At 38.5% G+C, this 22,889-nt stretch overlaps 1 protein-coding gene across 1 annotated transcript in view; it reads left to right on the forward strand.

Annotated features, from left to right (window-relative positions):
• Nucleotides 1–2,454: 2,454 nt before the first annotated feature.
• Nucleotides 2,455–22,889, forward strand: part of ELL2 (elongation factor for RNA polymerase II 2) — a 68,871-nt gene continuing 48,436 nt past the window's right edge. The window contains exons 1-2 of the mRNA XM_079143460.1: nucleotides 2,455–2,754; nucleotides 17,851–17,898. Coding sequence (XP_078999586.1) covers nucleotides 2,608–2,754; nucleotides 17,851–17,898 — 195 coding nt within the window. The 5' untranslated portion in view covers nucleotides 2,455–2,607. The remainder of the gene's footprint in view (nucleotides 2,755–17,850; nucleotides 17,899–22,889) is intronic.

Here is a 22,889-nt window from a genome sequence, read left to right on the forward strand (position 1 = left end):
AAAAATATTTTTCTCTATAGTATGCTCCACTTAGGAACTTAATGACTAATTATTTAAACTAAATAAAAATATAGAAAACATGCATGCAATGAAAACTTTCTCAAACAGCAACTTTCATCAGCCCTCTCAAAAGTAATTATCCTTATGAACAGCACAAGTTGATCATCTGACTCAGGCAAGCATAATGCATGCTATGCCTGTGAGATGTCAATTAAGAGACACTACTAGATTACCATATTACTTTGTACATGATCATTGCTTCCTTCTACAGTTGAAAAGCTTAAAGGGGGGAATGTAAACATTAACCAATACAATGATATATTGTCCACTGAAAGATCTGTTACCCACTAAAATAGGGCATAAGGAAAATTTTCCTACCACAATTAAGAAAAAAATAGATTACTAATGAGGCCACATTTTAGACCTTCAAAAACTACACTGAAAATTATCCTTGTTTCCTGCCCATCTTGGATGTCATCAGAAGTTCTGAGTAAGAGGAGACCAAGTTAGGATGTTACGTGGGTGGGGATTTACCCATCATCACAGAAAAAGCAAGTTTTACTTCTTCTAATCAAACCTCCCCTCACCTCAATAAATAAGGCTTTAGATACATGGCCAGTCCTTTCCTAGGAAAGTAAAACAAACAAGAGAAAAAAATAATTTTATAGCGCATGTAGATATGAACTGGTTGGGTAGGGTTTTTGTTTCTGGAAAGCTAAGAAAACCAGGTAATAAAGCCTCTACTTGCCTTCTAAAAGTAGAATTTTTAATCCATTTTTTATTGTCTTAATTTCCCTCTGATGAATTTAATGTAACTGACACTCTGTGTTAACACTAAGGTAAACTAAATTAGCAAGTGATAATCATGACTTAATAGCCAGCCAATTCTAGTGGATTTAAGTTAAGTCAGTTTACAAACTGCTCTTTTGTGATAAAACAACACCTAACACAAGCACTTGCACTTAATTCAAATCCTACAGAAAAAGAATTTGTTCTGAAATTCACATTATATTCATACAAGGCAAGGGTCTGAATCAAAAGAGAGTGTACCTGTAGGGTGGGGAAGGGATATATTCAGGTGTGTGAGTGGTGTAGGGTGTGGAATCATGGAAAATAGTAGCCCTAATCCTATTTAGCAGGAAAAGAAATACTGATTAAATATCTGTAAATTTTCCTAGGGAATTCCAGCAAAATGCATCTAAGTTTTAACAATCATAAAGATAAGCATCTCAAAAATTTTAAAAATATATTTTTAAACTGCCTCTTAATGTTTTCAATGGTTTGTTTTTATCTAGTGTTTCTGATGACCCAATTAATTCATCATCTAGGGAAGCCTATCTGTCAGTCTATCTACACACTGCCTGAAGAGGAGTCTAGATTATGTTCCCTACTTTAGCCACACCCACACACAGCATCAGCTGGAATTTCAAGTATGCCAGGCCTCTGCATCCTTATGGCCCCATTTCCTCCATATAGCCTCAATGGCCCATCTCCTAGTCTTATAGTGTGTTTTCTCAAAAGCCCTATCAAATAAGATGGACGGAACTCCAGAGAAAGAGATGTCAATGTTTCTTTTAATTTAGGTCAAGGTCAGTTCTACCCTTCCAGGGTCCTCTGAAAGGAGATAGCACTCGAACCAGGGTTGCTCCTCTCTACTCCATTAAAAGGCATTAAAAGGCATGATCCTGACTATATATGGCAAGCTCCAGATGAACATTTTCATAGGAACGACCTTGAAGTTCAATTCTCTATTATGCTAAGGCAACCAACTCGAAAGAAATTTAAATCTTCGACATGACCTTCTATTTAAGATACTTCGCACAATTTAAAACAACCCCTAAAGCCTAGGGTCAACTCACTAAACTCAAGTTTAGAGAAAAGTGACTAAGGGCGTCCTCCCTGTCACATCTGCTCAACTATAGTACTGAACTTAGTTTGGAGAAACTTTTCAACGACTGTCTTCACCTGCACAAACCATGCTCTACAAACTTCCGCAGCCGTCGAGGGACAAAGTGTTTACATGGTCACTTGTCATGCCCTCACACCTTTTGGGTGGGGATCCTCCTCTCCAAGGACTATCAGCGCAGTGAGACTCCACTACTACCATTACTTTCCACTATCACCCCCGAGGGGCGGGGCTCCGACTTAGGTAGGTAACCAAACAGCCTGGACACCCAATTAGCAGGCGATCCCCAAATTAACCCGGCCAATGGCAATCGGCAAGCCAAGACAACCAGACGTGACGTCAGGTGTGATTAAGTTGGAGCGTCACCCCGACGTCAGCCTCTCATTTCTCGGACGTCCCGTCCCGGGAACCAAACTCCAGCGACTTTGGGCCCCGCCCCCTTAAGGGTGGAGAGCGGCCAATGAGGGCAGCTCTGAAGGGAACAAGGCCAATGAGACGAGTCTGGGGCGGGGCGCGGGGCCAGAGGGTGGGGCGGGTGGCGGCGGTGGCAGCCCGAGGTCTGGCTGCGCGCAGTATATGACAGTACGTCAGCAGCGGGATGGCCGTAGCTGTGGCGGCGGCTGCAGAAGCCCGAGCAGCCGCGGCCGCAGTGGAGGCTAGAGCCCAAGCGGCGTCGGCGGTGGCACCCCGGGGAGTTTAAGATGGCGGCAGGGGGGGCGGCGGGCCTGCGGGAGGAGCAGCGATACGGACTGTCGTGCGGGCGGCTAGGGCAGGACAACATCACCGTACTGCATGTGAAGCTCACCGAGACAGCGATCCGGGCGCTCGAGACTTACCAGAGCCACAAGGTGAGCCGGCCGGCCGACCCGCTCGGGGAGGAAAAGGGCACCTCTCACCGCCCGGCCGCGCCTCCCCTTGTCCCGGCACCCCGCGCGGGTACCCCGGGAACGGTGGCTCGCCGCTGCTGCCGTCAGCGCCCGTGGCGGTAGGACGGGGCAGGGCTAGGCAGGGTCGCTGACGCCGCGGTCCCGGGCCAGCGGAGCGCCGGGGCGTGGGGAGGCGGCAGGCGGGCGGGCGGCCCCTGGCGGCGGGGCCAAGGCAGCCGCAGCCCTGACTTGGCTGCGCCGCCGCTGCGGGACTTTCCGACGGCGCCCGCGGGCTTCCTGGCTGGTTGGGTCTCAAGAAGGGAGAGAGGCCCCAGGGCAAGAAGTGAAATGACCATGCTGCCCATGGCGGGGGAGGGGGCGCATATGCAGCGTACCGGTAAAGAATCAGGGGTACCCGTGGCACAGGCTGTCCGCTTTTTCGGGATAACGCCGTGGCACCGTAGACCCGAGAGAACAGCACACAGGCGCTCCTCGTATAGGGATAGGACACAACTTGTACTCCCAGAGACTCGGGGACACAGGCGCTTTACGTATGCGGGGGTTGAGGGGTGGACACACCGTGTGCTCGAAAAGGCTAGGACACAGTCGCTCAGAGTACTGGGGAAGGGGGACACACCTTGCACTCGCAGGGACTCCGGAATACAGACATTATGTTCGCGGAGACGCACCACGTCCGGGGATCACAACCCGACACCGCGTCCCAGGGAGACTCACGAGGACTCACATATATCTAGCTCCGGGAACATGACTTTGGGTTCTGGGAAAAGAAGGGCGAGGAGGCTCAACATACCAGAAAGACGCCCAGTGCCCGGGGCTGACTCGCGGACTTAGACAAGGGGCGATCCTGACTGTGGGAGGATACACTGCATCCCGGGCAGAGATTTCTGACTCTTACCCTGCGTCCGGGAGAGAAAACCAGGGGCACAAATCTCCAGTACAGGGAGAGGCTCAGACGCACATACACCGCAATTGGGGCACAAATCCAGGAACGTTTTCTCGTTGAAAGGAGTGGAACTCTTGAGAGGGGCACCAAGAAGAGACACTGGCAACCAGGGGCCATGGGAAGTTGTTCATGGACATGCAGTAAGGAGTGTGGAATGAGGGAGGCAGGAATGGACGCATTGCTTGAGGGAAAGATAGTACCATATGTGGGACCGGTAACATTTTACTTGGCAAGGAGACAGAGGGAGATATAACTCACAGGGCATCCTGACAGATAGCTCATTTCATTCCAAGGAACACACTCTAACTGGTCTCATAAAACGCACAGAGGAACAGAGGGACACCCAGACAGACTCTCATACTTATTCAGATTAAAGTGGAAAAAAGAATTAACATCTGTTGAGCTCCCACTAGTGCCAGGCACTTTAAATACAGAGAAGACACAGAGTCCTAAGCAGAATGGCAGGGGAGGTGTGAACCTGAGCCAGTTTAGAGTCTCCTCACATTAACATGGACATAGGAGGAGCACACAGTTATGTACACCTTGGGAAGTATATGAACTCACATGATAGGATATATGACAACACAGCAGGAAAGATTCAGAGATGAACATTATCTAAGAAAGGCTCTCAATTGGGTGGACACATGGACCTACCCACCAGGATGCATATGTAACCACTAGAGAAGCATATGTTGAAAAACACAGGATGAGGAGGGGGCTGAGGGAAGAGTGACAGAGCGGAGGAGTGCACATACAGAGAAAGAGATACCTTCCTACACACCAAGAAATCCCAGGGAGAAAGAGTCTCAAGTATGGCTTCAGTGTATACTAACAATTAAGATGTAGAGAGATAAAAGAAATACAAAACTGCATGTGCCAGTAGCTACTCCCAGACAGGTGAACCTGCATGGAGAGACCAGCACCAACATGGAGTGGGAGGCCCACATGGGGAAAGTCAGCTACACAGGCAGAGGGACTAAGGCAGACAGTGGAGAGAAACAGCCCTGAAAGACGTAGAGATAAGCTTGCCTATTCCAAGAGAAGGTCGTGGGAAGGAATGACAGCGGGAAGAAGGTAGATCAGGGGATGTAAGGAGAAAAACATACAGGGGTCTGGAGAGAAGAAACCAGCAAGAGGAGACCAGCCCCCAGATAGAAACAGACCTAGGGTGCAGAGAAAGCCTGACACAGCTGATGGGGAGAGGCTCTCTAGAGACAGGAGTACAGCCAACCACCTTGGGAAATAACAGGCAAACTGTACAGTTGAACAATGAGATTGACACTGTATTTGGTGAGGAAGAGGCCCACACTAGGGGAGGGGAATGGTGAACACAGGGTGAGTGAAGTAGCAGAAATGTCCCTAGTGCCCACTAATCTGCATGACCGCTGGAAGCCCAGGAGGGGGAGTACAATTTTTTTTCTACCTTTGTGTGGCCTTTATTTCTTCTGCCTATAACCTTGTGTTTTCATGCTTGTGGCAAAGGTGAGAGTGGTCCAAAAGCCTCTACATTTATATACCAGTTTCTTCTAGAAGACAGGAGATCAAAAATTCTTTCTCTCCCACCACTTCTTGATTTTCCCCCCTAATTCTACTGTAGTCAAAATTCAGTGAAATGAACTTGATGATTGTTTGCTCTTGACTGCTTCTACTGCCTATTGATGTCATTACTATCTTTTTCAAGTAATCTTAGGATTCTTTTTCTCCTGAAAAACTGGTGATCGAAGCAGTGGCATGCTGGAGGGTGGGAGGGGAAACTGAATAAGCTGACTTGGGCTTTCCAGTTGGACACTGTCTTCTTCCTGACTTAACCAGTTCCTTCCTCAGGCCTATCACTTCAGCTCTAGAAACTCTTTTTAAGGTGGGGTGAATAAAGCAGGCAGGAGTTGGGGGAAAATGTCAAGCCATGTTGAATGAAAAGTGGGAAGAAGCTGAAGAAATGAGGGACCTTTGGGGTGACCGTATACACTGTCAGTATTTCAGGATCCTCTGGAGTGTTCACACAGGCCTCCCACAAATGTGCCCTCAGTACCTCTCCTGGCTCAGCCAGACCAGGGCTCCCCCATGGCATGGTAGCAGTTGCCAACAGAAGGCATGTGGCTGAGCTTTTTATCCTCCAGTGGAAGAATATTTATTTGGTCTTTTTTACTTTCCATGTTTATCAGAAATACGGTTCATGACTCTAAATTATAGCTTCTGTCTGGGAATATGTTGGCATGTGTCAGATAATTAGAAAAATGTTTCTGATGGTTAATCTTGTTCTCTCAGGGAGAAGAAATGATTTTTATTTCTCACATAAAATTCCTCCCACCATTGCTTATATAGAAAGGTACTTGATTCTTGAAGACAAATGGCCTCCACGTGACTGTGGCCAATGCAAAGTGATTAAGGTTACCTCTTCAAATGACTTTCTAAGGACCGTAAATTTCAACAGTTTAATTCAATAAAATTAAGCAGCAGAGAGTTCTTTTTTTGCCCACATTATGTTGTTCATTTGATTTAACTCTGCTAAATAATCCACTTGACCTAAGTCTTCAGACAGTGAATTTAGGAATTTTAGCAAACTTATTTAAGCAGAATAAACAAGTTCTTTAGATACAATTGAGTAAATATACCAGGTTATTAGGGTTCATGGAAACAGTCTTTGAAAACATCAATATCTTGGTTTTCTCAAATGACAATTCCTAACTGTTTCAAAAGATAAACCTGATTTACCACTAGTATTCAAGTACTCTATTTTTAGAGAAGAAATCTTGGAATCTTTTCATTTTAAATGGGCAGGGGGACATTGTGAGTACAGGAATAGGAGTTGGAGTTGGCATAAATATCTCCTGAAAGTTGTTTTCAACTCACTTTGAATATTTCAAAACCATTTCAAATTGATTATACATAAAGTGTTCACTAGAAAGTTACTTTCATGATTTGCATAAAAATTCAGATATACTAATACAGATATCCAGGATATCAAACTTTTTAAAATGTAGATAAAGTTGTTTGAATGGGAGGACAAGTTGCTAAATAAATAAAATCACAAATTACAACTTTATAATCATTTAAATTGGTATTTGTGATCATGTGGTCTGCATAAGCTCTACATATTTTAAATATGCATGTGTTACTGTAATTACATATTTCTCCCTAAACATCTATATTTAAAATAAAAATAATTTATTTTAGCTAATTTCTCCAGTAACATATAACTGGCTTTCTTTTAACACTTGAGTAATAGATTTGTATAACAAAAATTTTATCAAAATGGTTTTTGGATTTTGTCATTGCTGAGCCTGTCAATTTAATTTTTTAAACTGTTTGCTTAAAGTTTCAAAGGTAGTGGTTCAAATACAATCATGCTTACCCAACTATTACATAAAAAGTCTTGCATGGTTGTGTTTGGGGGTAGGGGCTACTCATTCTGCATCTCTGAAGGCCAGAAAGTAAGTCCCTTTAAGTAGAATTCTGTTAAAAATTCTCTTGTTAACTCTAATGGCTTAAAATAAATTTCCTGCCTGGATTCATGTCATTTAGGAAAAATCTTACTGTTTTGGAAAATTTGTACAGATATGCTTTCGTTTAATTTTGCATGAAGAACTCAGTCTCTGTATTAACAAATGTTATTATTTTCAATCAAAGCATTGGGTCTTATTTAAACCTTCCAAGTTATTGTTCTTTATAGTAGCACCCTTCAATGTGTTACTTGATCTTTTTATTTTTTTAGTCCCTGCTTCTATAGCTTATAGGGTAGGTAATTTCCTCTCCTTGGCCTTTCTTTCAACCAGGTGAATTTTTCAGCTTTTGATTCATTTTGGCTTAAGATCCTGAAAAGATTCATCTCCTGCTTATTCTCTTTCTGTTCTTCCTGCCCCAGTTGTGTGCATGTGTGTGTTTTCAGTAACATGCCTTATAAATACAGAAGTCTGTGTGCCCCATAAGCCTCCACTTCAGTATCCCAATCTGCTAACACATCGCTGCCATCACTGTCAGACATGTTTATTAAGTAGAACAATGAGGTTTGTTGTAGCAGATTCCATTTGTTCCACTTCAAAAATGTAGCCAGGCTTAGGTAATTTAACCTTGCTTCTTATTTATTCCCACCTTCAGTCAGCACTTGCTCTTAACACTTTTTAAGGAAAGTCAAATTTGTGCCCCATGCTGCAGTGTTTGAAAAGTTTATTCAAATGCTCAGTTAATTACTCAATGCAAAGGAAGGTGCTCCTCCCTGAGAAAAGTAGTAGCCAGATTGCCTAAAAAGATAGACAGGGAACCTTGGCACCAGAATTAGGAGGAGAGAGAAAGAACATATGTGAAGGACTGGAACATGTTCAAGAAAAGAATTTAAAAGGAAAGGAGTGTAGAATTCTTGGAATGATTTCCAGGGAAGCTTACCAAGGACAATCACCAGATTCAGCCTTTCCATTTGCCCCATTTGCACTTGTAAAAAATTACAGAAGCTTTGCTCCTAGAGCTTTTTGGTAATTGGCGATAAAGCCAGCAAAGGGAAGAAAAATGAGAATTTCAGCTGAACCAATGCTGGGTCATTTTTAACAATTTGCAGTGACCCTTTTCTCTGTCACAGAGAGGCTCAGGAGCTGGCACCAGATTCCAGCCAGTTTGGACCCAAGTATATTTGGAGCGTTTGAGAAGCTATCCCTAAATGTGATATTATAGTCATTTCTGCATTTAAAAAGAGCTAAGTTTTACATCAAAGAACAGAGGAAGTAATATACCCTACATTTGACTCTCCTGCATATCACAGCTTCATACAACATTTTCCATGACTTGTGAAAAATCTAGAAAAGTCTGGAGTAGAAGGCAATAAATTAATGGTCAGGTCTCCACAAACTAAAACTGAAAAACATGGCATAATTCAGGTCAGATGAGAATTGTTTTCTTTGTCTTTGTTTTACATTTTTTCCCCTCCCTTCCTTATTTCCTTCCTTCTCTCCCTCCCTTTTTCCTTCCTTATTTCCTAAATTTCTACCTATCTATAATTTCTGTTGTGGCACTAGGGCTCTTAAGAGTCATGTTAAATCATCAGGAAGAACTGGTTTAAGGAGCTCCACTAATACTTTGCCAGCAAAGGTCAAACCTACCTAGCATTTCCATGCCTGGCGATTTAATATAGGACATAAGAAGAGAGAATCTTGTTAAGGTATAAGCTCCTTAAAGATTCATGAGACAAATTAGTACCTTGAATTGACCTCTACAGTCAAGCAATTTAGCTTGTAGGTTCATAGTAACTACATTGTTAGACAATGGCATGAGCTTCTTTTCTTCTTGGAGTTTCTATGTGATTGGTCTAGAAAAGATCCTTGGTTCTTAAAGGATTTTAGTATTACGATTTTAGCAAATAAGACTGGATAGAGGACCACATCTCCAGCAGAGAATGTCATAGGTAAAGAACAGTAATAGAAAACTTCAGGGCAGGCTCTAAGAATTGTCAGAAACACCTTCTTCCACTTAACCTGGAGTGCAGGAGAAAGAAAAAAATTATTGTGTTTAAGAAAATCATAGCAGGTCCAAGCAGGGTGATTACCTTATGAAGTAATTTGGACTTTATTCTGTCATCACTGTGGACACACTGAGTAGAAATTTGAGTGATCTGAGCTACACTTTTAAATTATTCTGGTCTTGAGGTGCAGAATCACTATGAAGTGAATCTGGAAGGAAGTAGACAGGTTATGAAAAAGTTTATGGTCCAGGCCAGAAATTATTGGAGTCTATACTAGGATTCTGGTGGTATATATTACAGATGAATCAATCTACAGAATTTAACAGTACTTTAAGAGTTTGAGTTGAGATTTCTAGCTACTCACTGGCACTGGGAGGAGATCCTTAGGGAAGGAAAAGTCAGAAACAGATGGGAGAATGGGGTGGGGTGGGGAGAAAAAGATGATAAGTATGATCTGGTGAACATTCATTCAGTCTTTTGTATAGTCATCAAGAATCTTAAGTATATTTTATATTTAGATGATTAGATGTTGTGGATTTAGGCATATTTGGGAGTCTGAGGCAAACATAGAACAGTGCTACATGACTTATATGTCTTATATTAACTTTCCATTCAATGGAGATTTTGGAAATTGTTAATGTTTGGGGAGAGATTTAAATTGGAGAAATTTTGGTTTGAGTGGGGCTTTTTAAATTTTGCTTTTATTTTTATAGATTTGCTTGATTGAACAATCTCTATGGGTTGTACTTAAAATCATCATTGACCATAGATAATATGAAATTAAAAGAGTTAATGTTTTTCCTTCTACCAGATTATCTCCATATCTGTTTTGTGGAGTTTTTGTTGTTGTCGTTTTGCTTTTTGTTTTTTTAGTTTCGTTTTTATTTGTTTTTTGCTTTTTGTTTTGGTACTGCAGATTGAATCTAACCTTACACTCTACCACTGAGTTATACTCCCAGTCCCTGTTTGGTACCTTTTTGTTTTGTTTTTTGTACCAGGGATTGAACCCAAGGGTGCTTAATCACTGAGCCACATCCCCAACCCTTTTTTATATTTTACTTAGAGACTGGTCTCACTAAGTTGCTTAGGGCCTTGCTGAGTTGCTGAGGCTGGCTTTGAACTTGTGATCCTCCTGCCTCAGCCTCTCAAGCTGCTGGGATTACAGGCATGCAACATGGTGCCCCCGGGGGCCAATTTTTTTTTTTTTTTTTTTTCACAGTTCCTTATGGAAAACAAAGCAAAATAGTCATGAGTACATAAAATTTTTGGTATATATACACAGTGTAGTGAACTAATATGGGGCTGTATTCATGATCTATGGAGGTTATTTTGGCTAGAAGACTTTTCCACTGAACAGTGAGCTTATTCAACAGTGAAACCAGGCTTGAACTTGTGAAATTCACTGAGAGACTTAAGGATCTAAATATGCTTATTTGGAAATCTGAGTGTTAGCATATTTTATGATAACATTTATTTAATTAGTATCATTGCTTTTGACTCTATTATTGAAAACCATAATAGCTCAGAGGACCAGAAAAGGCGTCCATGTAGTAAAAATTCAGTTGAATATTTTAAGATGTTTCTTCTTTAATAAGTGATTAAGAGATAGCAGTCGAGAGTTACAAACTACCAAGTATTTGTTCTTTTAGCAAATATTTTTATTCATCTTCTGACATCTGCCAGACATAGAACTAGGCATTGGTCATATAAAGCCAAATAGGTCATAGATGGTTCCTGCCATCAAGAAAGTGCATATCATTAAGCAGAAGCCAGTAAACATGTAAAAAAAAATAAATAAATAAACACAATGAAGTTTGTATTCAAGGGGAAAATCAACAGAGAGAAAAGTTGTATTTGAGGATATATCTGTGTATTCTTCACCCGCCATCCTCCACTGAGCCCACTCTCTTCCGCCCCAGAGACTGCACCTGACCAGGTACTGTTGCCAGTCATCTTCCTAGTCCTATCCTATTGACCTGGCATCCCATCGTACTGACCATTTCTTCCTAATAGAAACGTTTTCCTGATTTTCTTCTTACCCCTCTTTGTCCTTTGCTAAGTATCCTTTGTTTGCCTGGCTCCTGAATATTAGAGATCTCAGTTCCCTTCTCTCTATCTGTTTACTTTCTCTAAGCCAATTCATCTAATTCTTTCGATTTAAGTGCCATTTATATGTTAATGGCTTCCAAATATTTTTCTCCAGATCAGAATTTTTCTTTTTAACTCCAGGCACTTATTTTCAACTAGTATCTCCTCATCAAAGTCTAATAGGCATCTCACACTTAATATATAAGAATATAACTCTTAATTTCACTTCTTAAACCTACACCCACCTGAATGTTCACCATCTCAGTCAGTGCCTAGAAATTAACCAGTTGCCTAGAAATTGACCAATAACCTTTGATTTCGCTCCTCTTTTCTTGACATGCATAGCAAGTCCGGTCAATCTTTAAAATGTGTAGAATCCAACCCCAGCTCTTAACACTGTCCCATTCCCAGCCACCGTCATTCCTCTTCAGGATCACTACCATGCATCTCCCAGCTATCCTCCAAATTTCTATTCTTCCAAAGAGCATCCAAAGTGATCTTTTAAAACACTGAGTATAATCATGTAGTTTCCCAGAGTCAAGCTCCTTAGTGATTAACTTTGTAAAAAGTGATTTAGTTGCTCCATTTTATCAATTTATGGTTTAAAAAAAAAAAAAATCTCTTTTAATCCAATCGTATTTTACTTCTTCTCTTTATACTTCTGCTCCAGAGATCAAGATCCCCAGGAGCAAAGCTTTATTTCCTTTTACAAGTTAGCTTTGACATGTAAGTTTATTATACAATTATAAGGCCAACATTAAGCTCTTGTGGGGGAAAAATGGAGGGATGTTGTGCTTCAAGCATTATTGGTTTAAAGCTAACTAATATTTGACTGGTTTTTCAGCTAGGATTTTTGCCTTTTATGTTCATTTAAAAGTTGTATGAAATCCTAAGATTTAAGACAAAAATTTTAAAAAAAAAATTTTGGTTTTTTTAATTTGACCTGCATCAGGTATCTTTTTCTCAGAGGCTATCTTTCAAAACAAGGATTATACTAAATAGATTAGTGTTTTTCCCTCTTCCTCCTACTCTTTTGGTAGTTCCTTTTGTATGTCACTCATCTGTGTTGTAATGGCTAGAAAGAAATTATTCTTTACTACATATGCTCTTTGATCTTGTTATCCAAAGTCCACAGAAAAGGAGTTTCTTCTACAGCTAAGGTTGGATTGATTCACAAGGCAAAAATATTAGATTGGTTCTGTGAACCTTAATGACTCTTCTTTTGGCATCTAATAAAAGGTTTGAGACAATGAAGATGCTGTTTATTAAAGCAGTTTTGCATTATCTCTAAACTTCATATCATATATCATTCTATGTGTATTGCTGGCGTTTGACAACTGCTGGTATATTTGATTTTTCGGAATCAACTGTCTGATTTCCTATGCTATTTCCTGCTTTAACTCCTATTTTCTTTCTTCTTCCTCTCTCTCTGCCTAAATATTTCTTTATTACAGTAGTCAAGATATAATTATGGGATAGTCTTTGGATTCTCTATCAGGTGATATTATAAAGAACAAAGACTAAAATGGCTCATAAAACTAAAAAAATCACAACCACATGTTTTTAAATGGTATAGTGCCTCTTTTAGGAAAGAAAAATGATCTATTTTATATGTTATATCTCAAGGAAAATCATATCTATTTTTTACTGTTTACTTGCACAACTGAGAACAAGTTCTTCAGCTGCCTGATACTCTCCTTAAGCCACAGTACAAAACCAAAAATGTGACTCTGTTCTGAGTCCTCTCCATTTTAGATTTTTCACATTTTAAACACCTACTTGTTGGAGAAGAGCAGGAAAAAGCTAGCTATGTAAAATGGTGGGTTAAAGCACAGTTTTTAGAGTGAGACATTAATAAAAAAACCATAGTTCTTAAAGTGTTACTAGGCTTGAGTCCCAGGTCACTCAGTTGTCTAACCTTAAATAATTCATAAGACTTACCTGAGAAATAAGAACTCAAGTATCTACCACACAAGGGCATTTGTGAGAATCCATGGAGGTAGTGGTAAAAATAATTAGCAGGCCTGATACATTTCAAGCACTCAATAAATGATAACAGGCTACCTATAATTCTTTCTTTTTTTTTCTTCTTCTTTCTTTCCTTCTTTCTCTTTCTCTCTCTCTTTTTTTTTTTTTTTTTTTTAGTATTTTATAATTATTTCTTAAAATGATCTCACTTAAATAATTTACCTGTACCATCACTATTTATAGAAAGTGACTTGTTTGGGGCAATTTTTCAAAATTATACTTGACTTTGAAATTTTCTGAAATATCTTTGTCATGACAATTTAGATACATAGGTAAATACCAGCAAGTATTTTATAAATGTTTATTTCTAACAGTTCGAGAACAATTCAGGGTAATTTTGAGTTAAGAGTTCCGTGATAGGCTCAGCTGGAAGCTAAGGATATCTCAAATACAACTCTTTAGAGACAGGTATAAACTACCCATATAGGTAAATGATCACTCTCAAGGAATTAGGAATTAATATTACATGATAAAATTAATATAACTTAGTAAAACTGCTTAGTAAATTATATATTAGATTTTTATAGCCCTCATATGTTGAGGAATAATTCGTAGAAATAAGTGAACATAGACCTCTTTGGTCATAGAGCAAGTTTTGTTGCAGTAGTACTGGTTCGTAATGGCAAAAATCAACAGTATAATAAACTTACGAGCATTTTAATACTGTCTATACTTTATTCAATACTTGAAAATACCCTGCCTATATAGTGGGTTACATGATTTTCAAAAGAGCTACTTGGTACAAATATTTATTAAAGCTAAAAAACAAAGGTTGAAGCCCTTCCAAAACTCATTTCTTATGGGATGTAATTAGTCAGTTATGGTTTATTTTTAAAGCATGCCAGATCCTATTTGGCCACCTATAATTACTTCAACTTTTAAAATTAGCTGGCTTAAAAAACATTTTTTTAAAGATACAGTGAATTGAGGTCATTGTTTTGCTGTTAAACTAGGCTAAAAACATTTGGATGAAAAACTAACATGCTTGTGACAGTAGCTTTCCTATTAATGCGGTTTTCTGATGCATCAGTGGTATAGAGTTCTGTGGAGGGGTTAGCTATGCTTTGGTAGATGGTGGGAGGACCATCTGTGGCTGTATGATGTGCTGAGAGTGGTGTCTGAGAGAGGTTATGTTGGCTACATGAAGGATTTGACTACTTTAAGGAAGGGAGGAAGGCCTTTATCTAGGTGCCAGGTGATAATGGCTTGAAATGGGCCAGGGGCTTTCAAAGTACAGACGAAGCTTACTTTGAGGAAGTCTGGGGCAGACTGGCTGGACTTAATGACTGGTAGCCCTGGAGCCACCTTGACATCATTTTTGGTGCCTGATATTCAACCTGTCAGCACATCTTATCAGTCTTCCTTGGGAATGTCTGCACTGTCCACCATGTCCTGTGGGCTCCAGATATAGTTATACTAATTTAGGCCTTTATCACTACTTCCAGAGTATTTCTAAAGCATCCCTAGAGCTGTTTTCAAAGCCATGTCCCCAGCCCTCCCTTACCTCAGTTCATCTGTTTTACACATGACTGAAAGAGTTGCCTTCCCTTAAAACACTTCTTTCAGCAACTCACTTTCTTATCCAGAAAATTGGAAAAGCCCCCAATTATTTATCCCATGGAAGGAAAGACTTAAAAATCATCAGTGAGAGGGTGTGGAGGAGATTAAGGCAGAGTTCTTTCATCGGGTGATAAATCTTTGGGGCAGATATCCTGAAATGTGAAATTTAAATTACTGTCCTATTTATTCTGTAGCAGACAGAATCTAAAAGCAAAGGCAAATTTTGAGAACAGCAAATGTTTAGGCAGGAATGCTGTGTCCAGTTCCCAGCCTTTATGTTGTATCTCAAGTGTGAAAGAATTCTGTACACACATAAACCTGCCCTCTACCTACACAGTGCCCATTTCTGTCTCCTTGCTATTTTCCTCAGGACACTCTCTCCTTCGAGTTTATTTTTTTCTAGTCTGTTACTCAAGATCTACCTTTTCCATAAATCTTTTAGCTTTTCTGATATCTATTCAAATTCATACTCTCCTTTCCTTTTTGAGAATTCTTATTGTACTTCCCAGTAGTACTTAGCCTGCTACTTAATTATCCTCAAGTATCTCCCCATTAAAATATGAACCCTGGCTTGAGGAACCGGGCACAGATATTCTCGTATCTTCCAAAGGAGATGTGTAGAATACAAGATAGTATAAGAAAAATAGCAAGATGTGGAGTGCAGTGGCACACACCTATAATCCAGCCACTCAGGTGGCTGAGGCAACCTCAGCAACATAGCGAGATCATAAGCAATTTAGAGAGACCCTGTCTCAAAATTTTAAAAAGGGCTGCCTGAGTTCAATCTCCAGGGGAGAGAAGCAGTGGGGCAGGGGTAGAAACGGAAAGAAAATTAGCAAGGCCCAGCTTAGTTGTTAATGAACCACAAGGCCTCGGAATGACCGGGGATGATAGAAGGGTGGGTATCAACTATATTATTTCCAATTCCTCTTCTGAATTTAGAATTCTGATTCTAATGGCATGTAATTGACTAATAGAATATGGGGGCCAGGAGATGAAAAGAAACTATAAATTAATTCTAAAGTTGTAAGCCTAGAAAACCAAAAATAGAGAAATGTCATTGCCAGTACAGTAGGAAAGAGGTAGGGAAGAGGTGCCAGTTTAGTTAGAGACGCTGGAGATGGATCAGTAAGAGTTTGCTGTATTGAGGGTTTCTAATGTAAACATGCGATAGGCAGTAGTAAACAGCCAACTATAGAGAAATGCCAGTTGAAGACTGGAGAAGAGATTCGGTCATCACCAAAGTATGGTGAGCCTCCAGGAAGGAGTGGTTTTAGCAAGAGGAAAAGAAGGTAACTTTTGAAATGAAATGTGCAATCAAACAGCTGGGAATATTGGTGTCTCTAAGTACAAGGAAAAGGTAATATACAGTGGAGAAGTCAGCAATTTGAAAATTGAGAAAAAAGTTCTTATTTATTTGACAAAGAAGAAATGATAAGCTTGATGGAGAATTTCAAGTTCCAGTGAGGTGAAGGCAGCATGTGAATTAAAAGGAGTCAAGTAGAGAAGTATAACCAGCCTCCAAGGAGATGGTCAGATTCAGGAGGCAAGGTTGATGGACGCATTGTAAAAGCTGGAACCTGAATCTGTGTTACCTAAATTGTAGGGCCACCTACTTCCACACAAAGAGGGGCTTCCAGCCTCCTGGGGGCAACTTTTATTACTTCAGGAAGAGTAAGTTAGCCATGGAAGGTAGTTTGGATGGGGGTTTCCCCCTAAAGAATAGTATCTGTATTTTCTATTTAAAAAAAAAAAAAACAAAACCATGAATTAGAATGATTCACTACTCAAAATTGGGTTTTAAGAATTCAAGCACTATCTTTACTTTTTCCTCACCAGAAATTAATATCACCCCCTGTAGTACTTTGATTCTGTTAATAAATCTAAAGTTAAATTATCTCTTTCTGGTGGTCAGACAGTGGCAATAGCATGCATTATAATGTTTTCCCCAAGATGTTATCCATTTTCATAAATAATAATAATATTCTGCTTTATATTTTATATTGAGGTTTTCTGTCTTTTAAAGAAGCACTATCCTCCCCCACCCAGTTTATTATAATCCTGATTAGTAAACTTTTAATTCTGCAGATAAGTTTTAGGAAGTAATTAAAAGTAGTAGGTGATGTGCTACAGCTTAGGGGAAGGACACACAGCCACATTCATATTTTTATTTGGGGTAGAGATTAAACCAGAAACCTCTGTTTCTATTTGTGTACATTGGATTTGGATATAAGGATGTGAAAAATAATTTACAGACTGCTGTCACTACTACTCAAACTTGATTTTCCTATAAATGTCTTCTAACAATTTAGAAAAATATTTCCATAGAAAACATTTTGGTAACTTTGGATGTAGAAAATCATTCACTGGGAACAATAACTGATACTTACATTTACAGCATAACTCTATGATACAATACTGAAGTTATAAAGAAGACAAAACTCATAATAATAAAACAAAAGCATTGTTCTAGGAATTATGTTCTCCTAGAAAGATCATGTGAGAAAATTGGTAATCTGTGTGACCTTCAAGTAAAAACTAATCTGTGGTAAAATGTGTGAAAATGGAAAGCTTGAGTCAATTTCTGAATATTTTAATTTTAGGTTTATTTCTATTAAGAGTTTTTCAAAATCCTTCCAATTATCTCTTCCTTTTCCTCATCCATATTAAAAGTATGTCAGGAAACTTAGCAAGAATTTTTAATGTTCAATTGAATTAGTATACTAATTATTTTTGCAAATCATGTAAGCTAATTTCAAAAACACAATTAGCTGCACTGTCAAAAAATACCTTTTAGTTTGTATGGTTTTGAGAAATGTAAACAGTTCATCAAAGCATCGTAATATAATGACATGTGAAAGTAATCCCATAGTGAAAAGACATTTTCACACACTATGGCACTGACTAAATGCATCAATTTAAAGTTTACATGTTTAGTTCTATATCACTGTAACCAAGATTTACATTTTTGTTCTTATGTTTCTTTTAATAGAATTTAATTCCTTTTCGACCTTCGATTCAGTTCCAAGGGCTTCAAGGGGTGAGTACTCTTATTGATTGAGCAAAAAAAAATTAATATTCTTCTTACATGCCACAGAAGTTTAAATTTTACTTTCACCTGGCCCTCTTAATATCATTGGTCACTCATATTTGATGAACTTTATGACTACACAAAAGTTTCTGCTATCTTTGATTAAGACACTTGAGTTAACTTCTTAATTTGTTTAAAAAATAATTCAGATATAGCTATGAGAATTTTTTCCCTAAATCATGGATTGCATATTTGAACCTTTTTGTTGAAGGTTCAAACATCAGTTTTGTGTGAATGTTTTATTTACCACAACTAAATCTCCATAAAGAATTACTTATTTCAAGCAAGTTATGATTGTGATTTTTATTACAATTAATAAAATTATGCTGTCTGTACACTTAATTTTTAAAATTATATATGCTAAGAAACTAAATGTATGAATAGAAATTAAGCTTTTTCAGTGTATTAAATAAAATTTTCTGTGTCTATTTTATTTCTATAATAAAAAGCAAAATATGCTGGGGTGTAGCTCAGTGGTAAGGGCATGCTTAGCATGTGAGAGGCCCTGGGAATCCATCCCCATCAGCAAAAAACAGCATAATATGTGATAACTTTTAATATAATTGACCAATGAGTTGTGTTTACAGTAGATGATCAATTTTACAATAGTATCAGTATTATTTTAAATTATTACTATTAGTATTTGATATTAATAAAATAAACTTATTTGCTTCCTCATTGAAGTTAATATGCTTTTCTGTCCTTATGAACTATCTATGGTATGGGTATTTGGAAGATTGTAAATGAATTTTAGAACTATGAAAAAGGCAAGCTAAGGGAGGACAATTATACTCTTGATTATTCTAAATCTATGTACTTGTGAATTTTTTTATGTCACAAAATGAAAAAATGTCCATGTAAATAAATACAATAACTTGAACACATTTTGAGAGTCAGATTAATTATATCATTCAACTAAAAGTACGCTACTTCTAAATCTGTTGCGTAATGCTAACTTCAAGGAAATGTTTGTGTGGATTTCAGAGCTTTGCTTCTAGTGACAACTTTACAATGAAGTCCTTTTTCTCCCCTCAGAAACTGAGTCTTCATGAATGGGATCCTAACTGGAACAAGCATTCTTCTGAATTTTGTTATATAGCTTTTTAGGTAGTCTTTAATGCATTTTGATTCTATATTTGAGGAGTTAGTTCAGCCCTTTATATATAAGGCTTCTTGAATTTTTCAGCAGGTTTTAATAGCATCAGTGATATTTGAAGGAATGTTCCAGAGTCAGACCTAAGTCCTTGAGTCCCAGAGGGCTCCATGAATTTTCAGAAAAGGGTTATCTGGAAAGGGAGAGCTAAGGGAGAAAGTAAAGTTGGAGCTTCGTTTCTCTCATTAGGGGTTATAAAGCCATCCTTGTGGGACTGCTGTTCTCCTCAATTCTCTTTCACCAAGTTGGAACATTGAGGTTAGGGAAATCCAAGTAAAAGCTTGTTCTTAGGAGGCACTGAATTAGACTGAAAGACTAAATGATAGTGAACAATATATATAGGTTTCCAAACTTTCCATTCTGACACTTGCAGGTTTTAGCAATTTTGGAAGGATCGTTTGTTTTCTCTGACATACTAATTGCCCCAGGACCGAAGCACCATTGCAAAACAAGTAGATTATATTTGAGACCTTGGGCCTTCTTTTCCAAATTCTCTACCTACCTTTCCCATAGTGTTCCTGTCCCTGTATGTCCAAGCTTCCCTAGCTTATTTTTGCCTACAATACTCTTCTTCCCACTCTATCCCTTGCCTGAATATAGATTGCTGATAAAAAATAATTTAGTTATAAATAGCTGGTAGGTTTAATTCCTAATGGGTGTTTGAATTTTAGCAGATAAGTTTTTTAACCCAAATGAATGGTGGCTAGATTTGGTATAGTAGAAGAGGGGTAAAGAGGCAGCAAACTGAAAGCTATAGGATGCTTGCTCCTACCTTGCTTATTCTGGGTCTGTCTCCTCAACCCCCCTCCCTTTTTATTATTCTAACTGAGAACAAAATATATGGACTCAGCATTGTTTTAGAGCCTGCAGCTGCATTCCATCTGCCCTTCCCCCCTTCTCTTTGCAGAGCTCTCCCCAGCCCTTTGGGACTTCGTAAAAACAAAGAGTCATTACAGGGAAGAGAGTGGGTTGGCACAGCCCACAGAGAATATGCAGAGCCATAAATGTGAGGGTCTTCTGTACAGTGCTCCTCTGTTTTTCTTGAGAGCCATGATAAGTTAGCTTTGCCCATGCTGATTGCTTAAAAGCCTTGAAGTGTGCTTAAAGAGTTTTCCTATGTGAAAAATGCTTAGGACTTTAAATTGCAAGGTTTAAATTTAGATTTCCTACAAATCTACATTCCCTTAGTGAGAAATTTTGTCTTCTTATATCAAACGTGATTGAAAAGTACCTTAACTATCAAGATAGTGTCATGCAGACATATTTGAAGCATAACTGAAGCACTGCTAAAATACCCTTTTAAAAGTGAGCATGGTATGTTAAAATTATCTCCTGTTTCCCTGAGGAGACTTATTCTAAGCACCACATGGTTATGCTGTTCCTTGTTACTAATTATAGGATTTTTCCCCCTCAGTAATGCCTTTAGAAGGCCAGAATTTGAGTCTTGGCAGGTTAACTTTTAAGTATATTTACTTTTCTGCTTGAACATGTTCTCCTAGGTTGAGGTTAGCTTCTAAATAAATTCAGACCAAAACACTGAAGTATAGGAATATGCTGTTTAGAGTGAAAATTCTAAGAATCATTAATAAAGTGGATTTTTACCATCACAATTGAGCAGCAGCTTTTATAGCTTAAAAAATAAAGAAAGTGTGTCTTTCACAGTTCATCACACCACTTTAGTGGAAGAGGGCATTCAGGAAATTGAATGGTCACTGAAAGCATTTTCTGGATTCAGAAAGATAAAAATATCTATGGGAGCTGTTGATTCTGATAACTAAACTCATGAATGTCAGGAACTGGATGCATCATCTAAATGCCTTGTTGATTCTGAAGGGTGGGGTCATCCAATTTTCTTAACAGTTCTAATGCATACCTAGGATACTTATGCATAACTAAAGGTTTACTAGGATTATAAATATCTATAGAGAAGCGTATTTGTACAAAAAAGAGAACTGGTAAGATCCATGTGGGCTATTGCATTGAGATGTTCAAGTTACAGATTCAGACAGATATGTTGGCATAATCTGCCCAGTTTCCAAAGGCTCTATCTTTATTGTCAAGTGAGGTTTATAAAAGTCAGGGTAGTTCTATCTCTACTTTTGAACCAGATACTAAAATTGTGGCAGGTAAACATTTTCCAAGATGTGCATTCTAGTGGATTTTTGAAAACTGAACTTCATATTTTTTAGGCTTATTAAAAGTTTTCTTGTCTAAAGACACATGCATAATTAATAGAGGCAGAGCTATAGCTAGCTACAGTGACTGTTCTTTATACTGTATAGCTTTGGAAGAATTGTTGGAAGCAGGTTTATTCAGTATTTTCTCATAATGGTAGTTGTTACTAATAAAGTTATGAGCATAATTATTCCAAACTATAAACAGGTGCCTAATCAATGAACACGCTAACAGTTTAGTTTATTATTCTGCTTATTTTTTAATTTATTGCACACCCTTATTGAAGGCTAGTGCTTTGTTAAGTGCCTTAGAATAAAAAGACACAGGATGTATAAGACATGGATTTTCTCTCAGGGAGCTCACAGTCTGACAAACACAAGAGACTAATCAGGAAAGAATTAAAAATAAAGAAGACTGGGGATATAGCTTAGTTGGTAGAATGCTTGCCTCGCAAGCACAAGGCCCAGGGTTCAATCCCCAGGACTGCAAAAAAAAAAAAAGGAAAAATAAAGGATTTAGCCAGAATCATCCACTCAACTTCTATAGGAACAGGAGACTATCAGGAACAAGTTGTAGTGTGCATTGGTGATTGGTGTGAATTAACTTTTTAAACAAAGGATGTAAAATGTTACATCCTGGCAGTAGGAATATAAAATTCCAAGCCTATTAAGAACTGTGTGTATACACAAACACACACACAAAGGTAGATCTGTGGTATAATTGAGATAAAATCTGAAATGGCAAGGTTTTCAACAGCAAACGATGGCCACATCTGCTGGCAAGGGGTGCTATTGCATAGTTGATTTGCCTGTGGCTTCAGGGACTCATGTCCAGGGATGATTGCTCAGTGCAATGAGAAATAATGTTAACTTTGTCACAGCATGAGATTCCAGGCCCCAAATTAACTCAGTATTTGTCATGAGAATGCTGCTCTACAATTCTAATTTAATTGCTTATTTCAGACTCAGCAATCTCAGAAACTTTAGAAATTGGAAGTTAATTTTATATATATAATTTTTAGAAATTGTTAAGGGTTGAAAATAGAAAATATTTTCTTATAAATACTGTGCATTTTCTACACTGAGTGAAACACTGCATTGCATACACTTTTCCAAGAATGAACAAGGAATAGCCAGCCAAACAAGTTCTAAATGTATGCCTCCCAAAAAGGCATGGTGACCTTCTGAAGATTAAATCGGCATTTAACTGGTAACTTTAAAGACTTGAATGGTGCTATAAAACTCATGGAAGAGAGTCGTTAACTCCAAAGAACATAAGGTTGAATTTTCTTTTTCTTTTTTTAGTTAAATCTTCAAATTTAGCACAGCATTCAGAAATACTTTATTAATTATTCAATTTTCTTTGTGGGGGCTGGTGAGAAGATTGAGTCTGAAAAACTAAATTACACAGTATTTGAAATTAGTAGGCAGTTTCAACCGCCCTTGAAAATGCTCTCCGCAGACTGCCCTTCCCTACCTGACTTGATACTTGGGAAGCAAAGTAACTATCAGCTTGAAACAAGCAGCAAAGACAAAAATAAATCCCCAACACTGCCATTCTTTCTTAGATGATATGCCTTCCTTCTGACTGCTTTCCCCTGCTGCTTTTGGTT

This window comes from Sciurus vulgaris (assembly GCF_902686455.1).
Source record: "Sciurus vulgaris genome assembly, chromosome: 6".
NCBI lineage: Eukaryota > Metazoa > Chordata > Mammalia > Rodentia > Sciuridae > Sciurus > Sciurus vulgaris.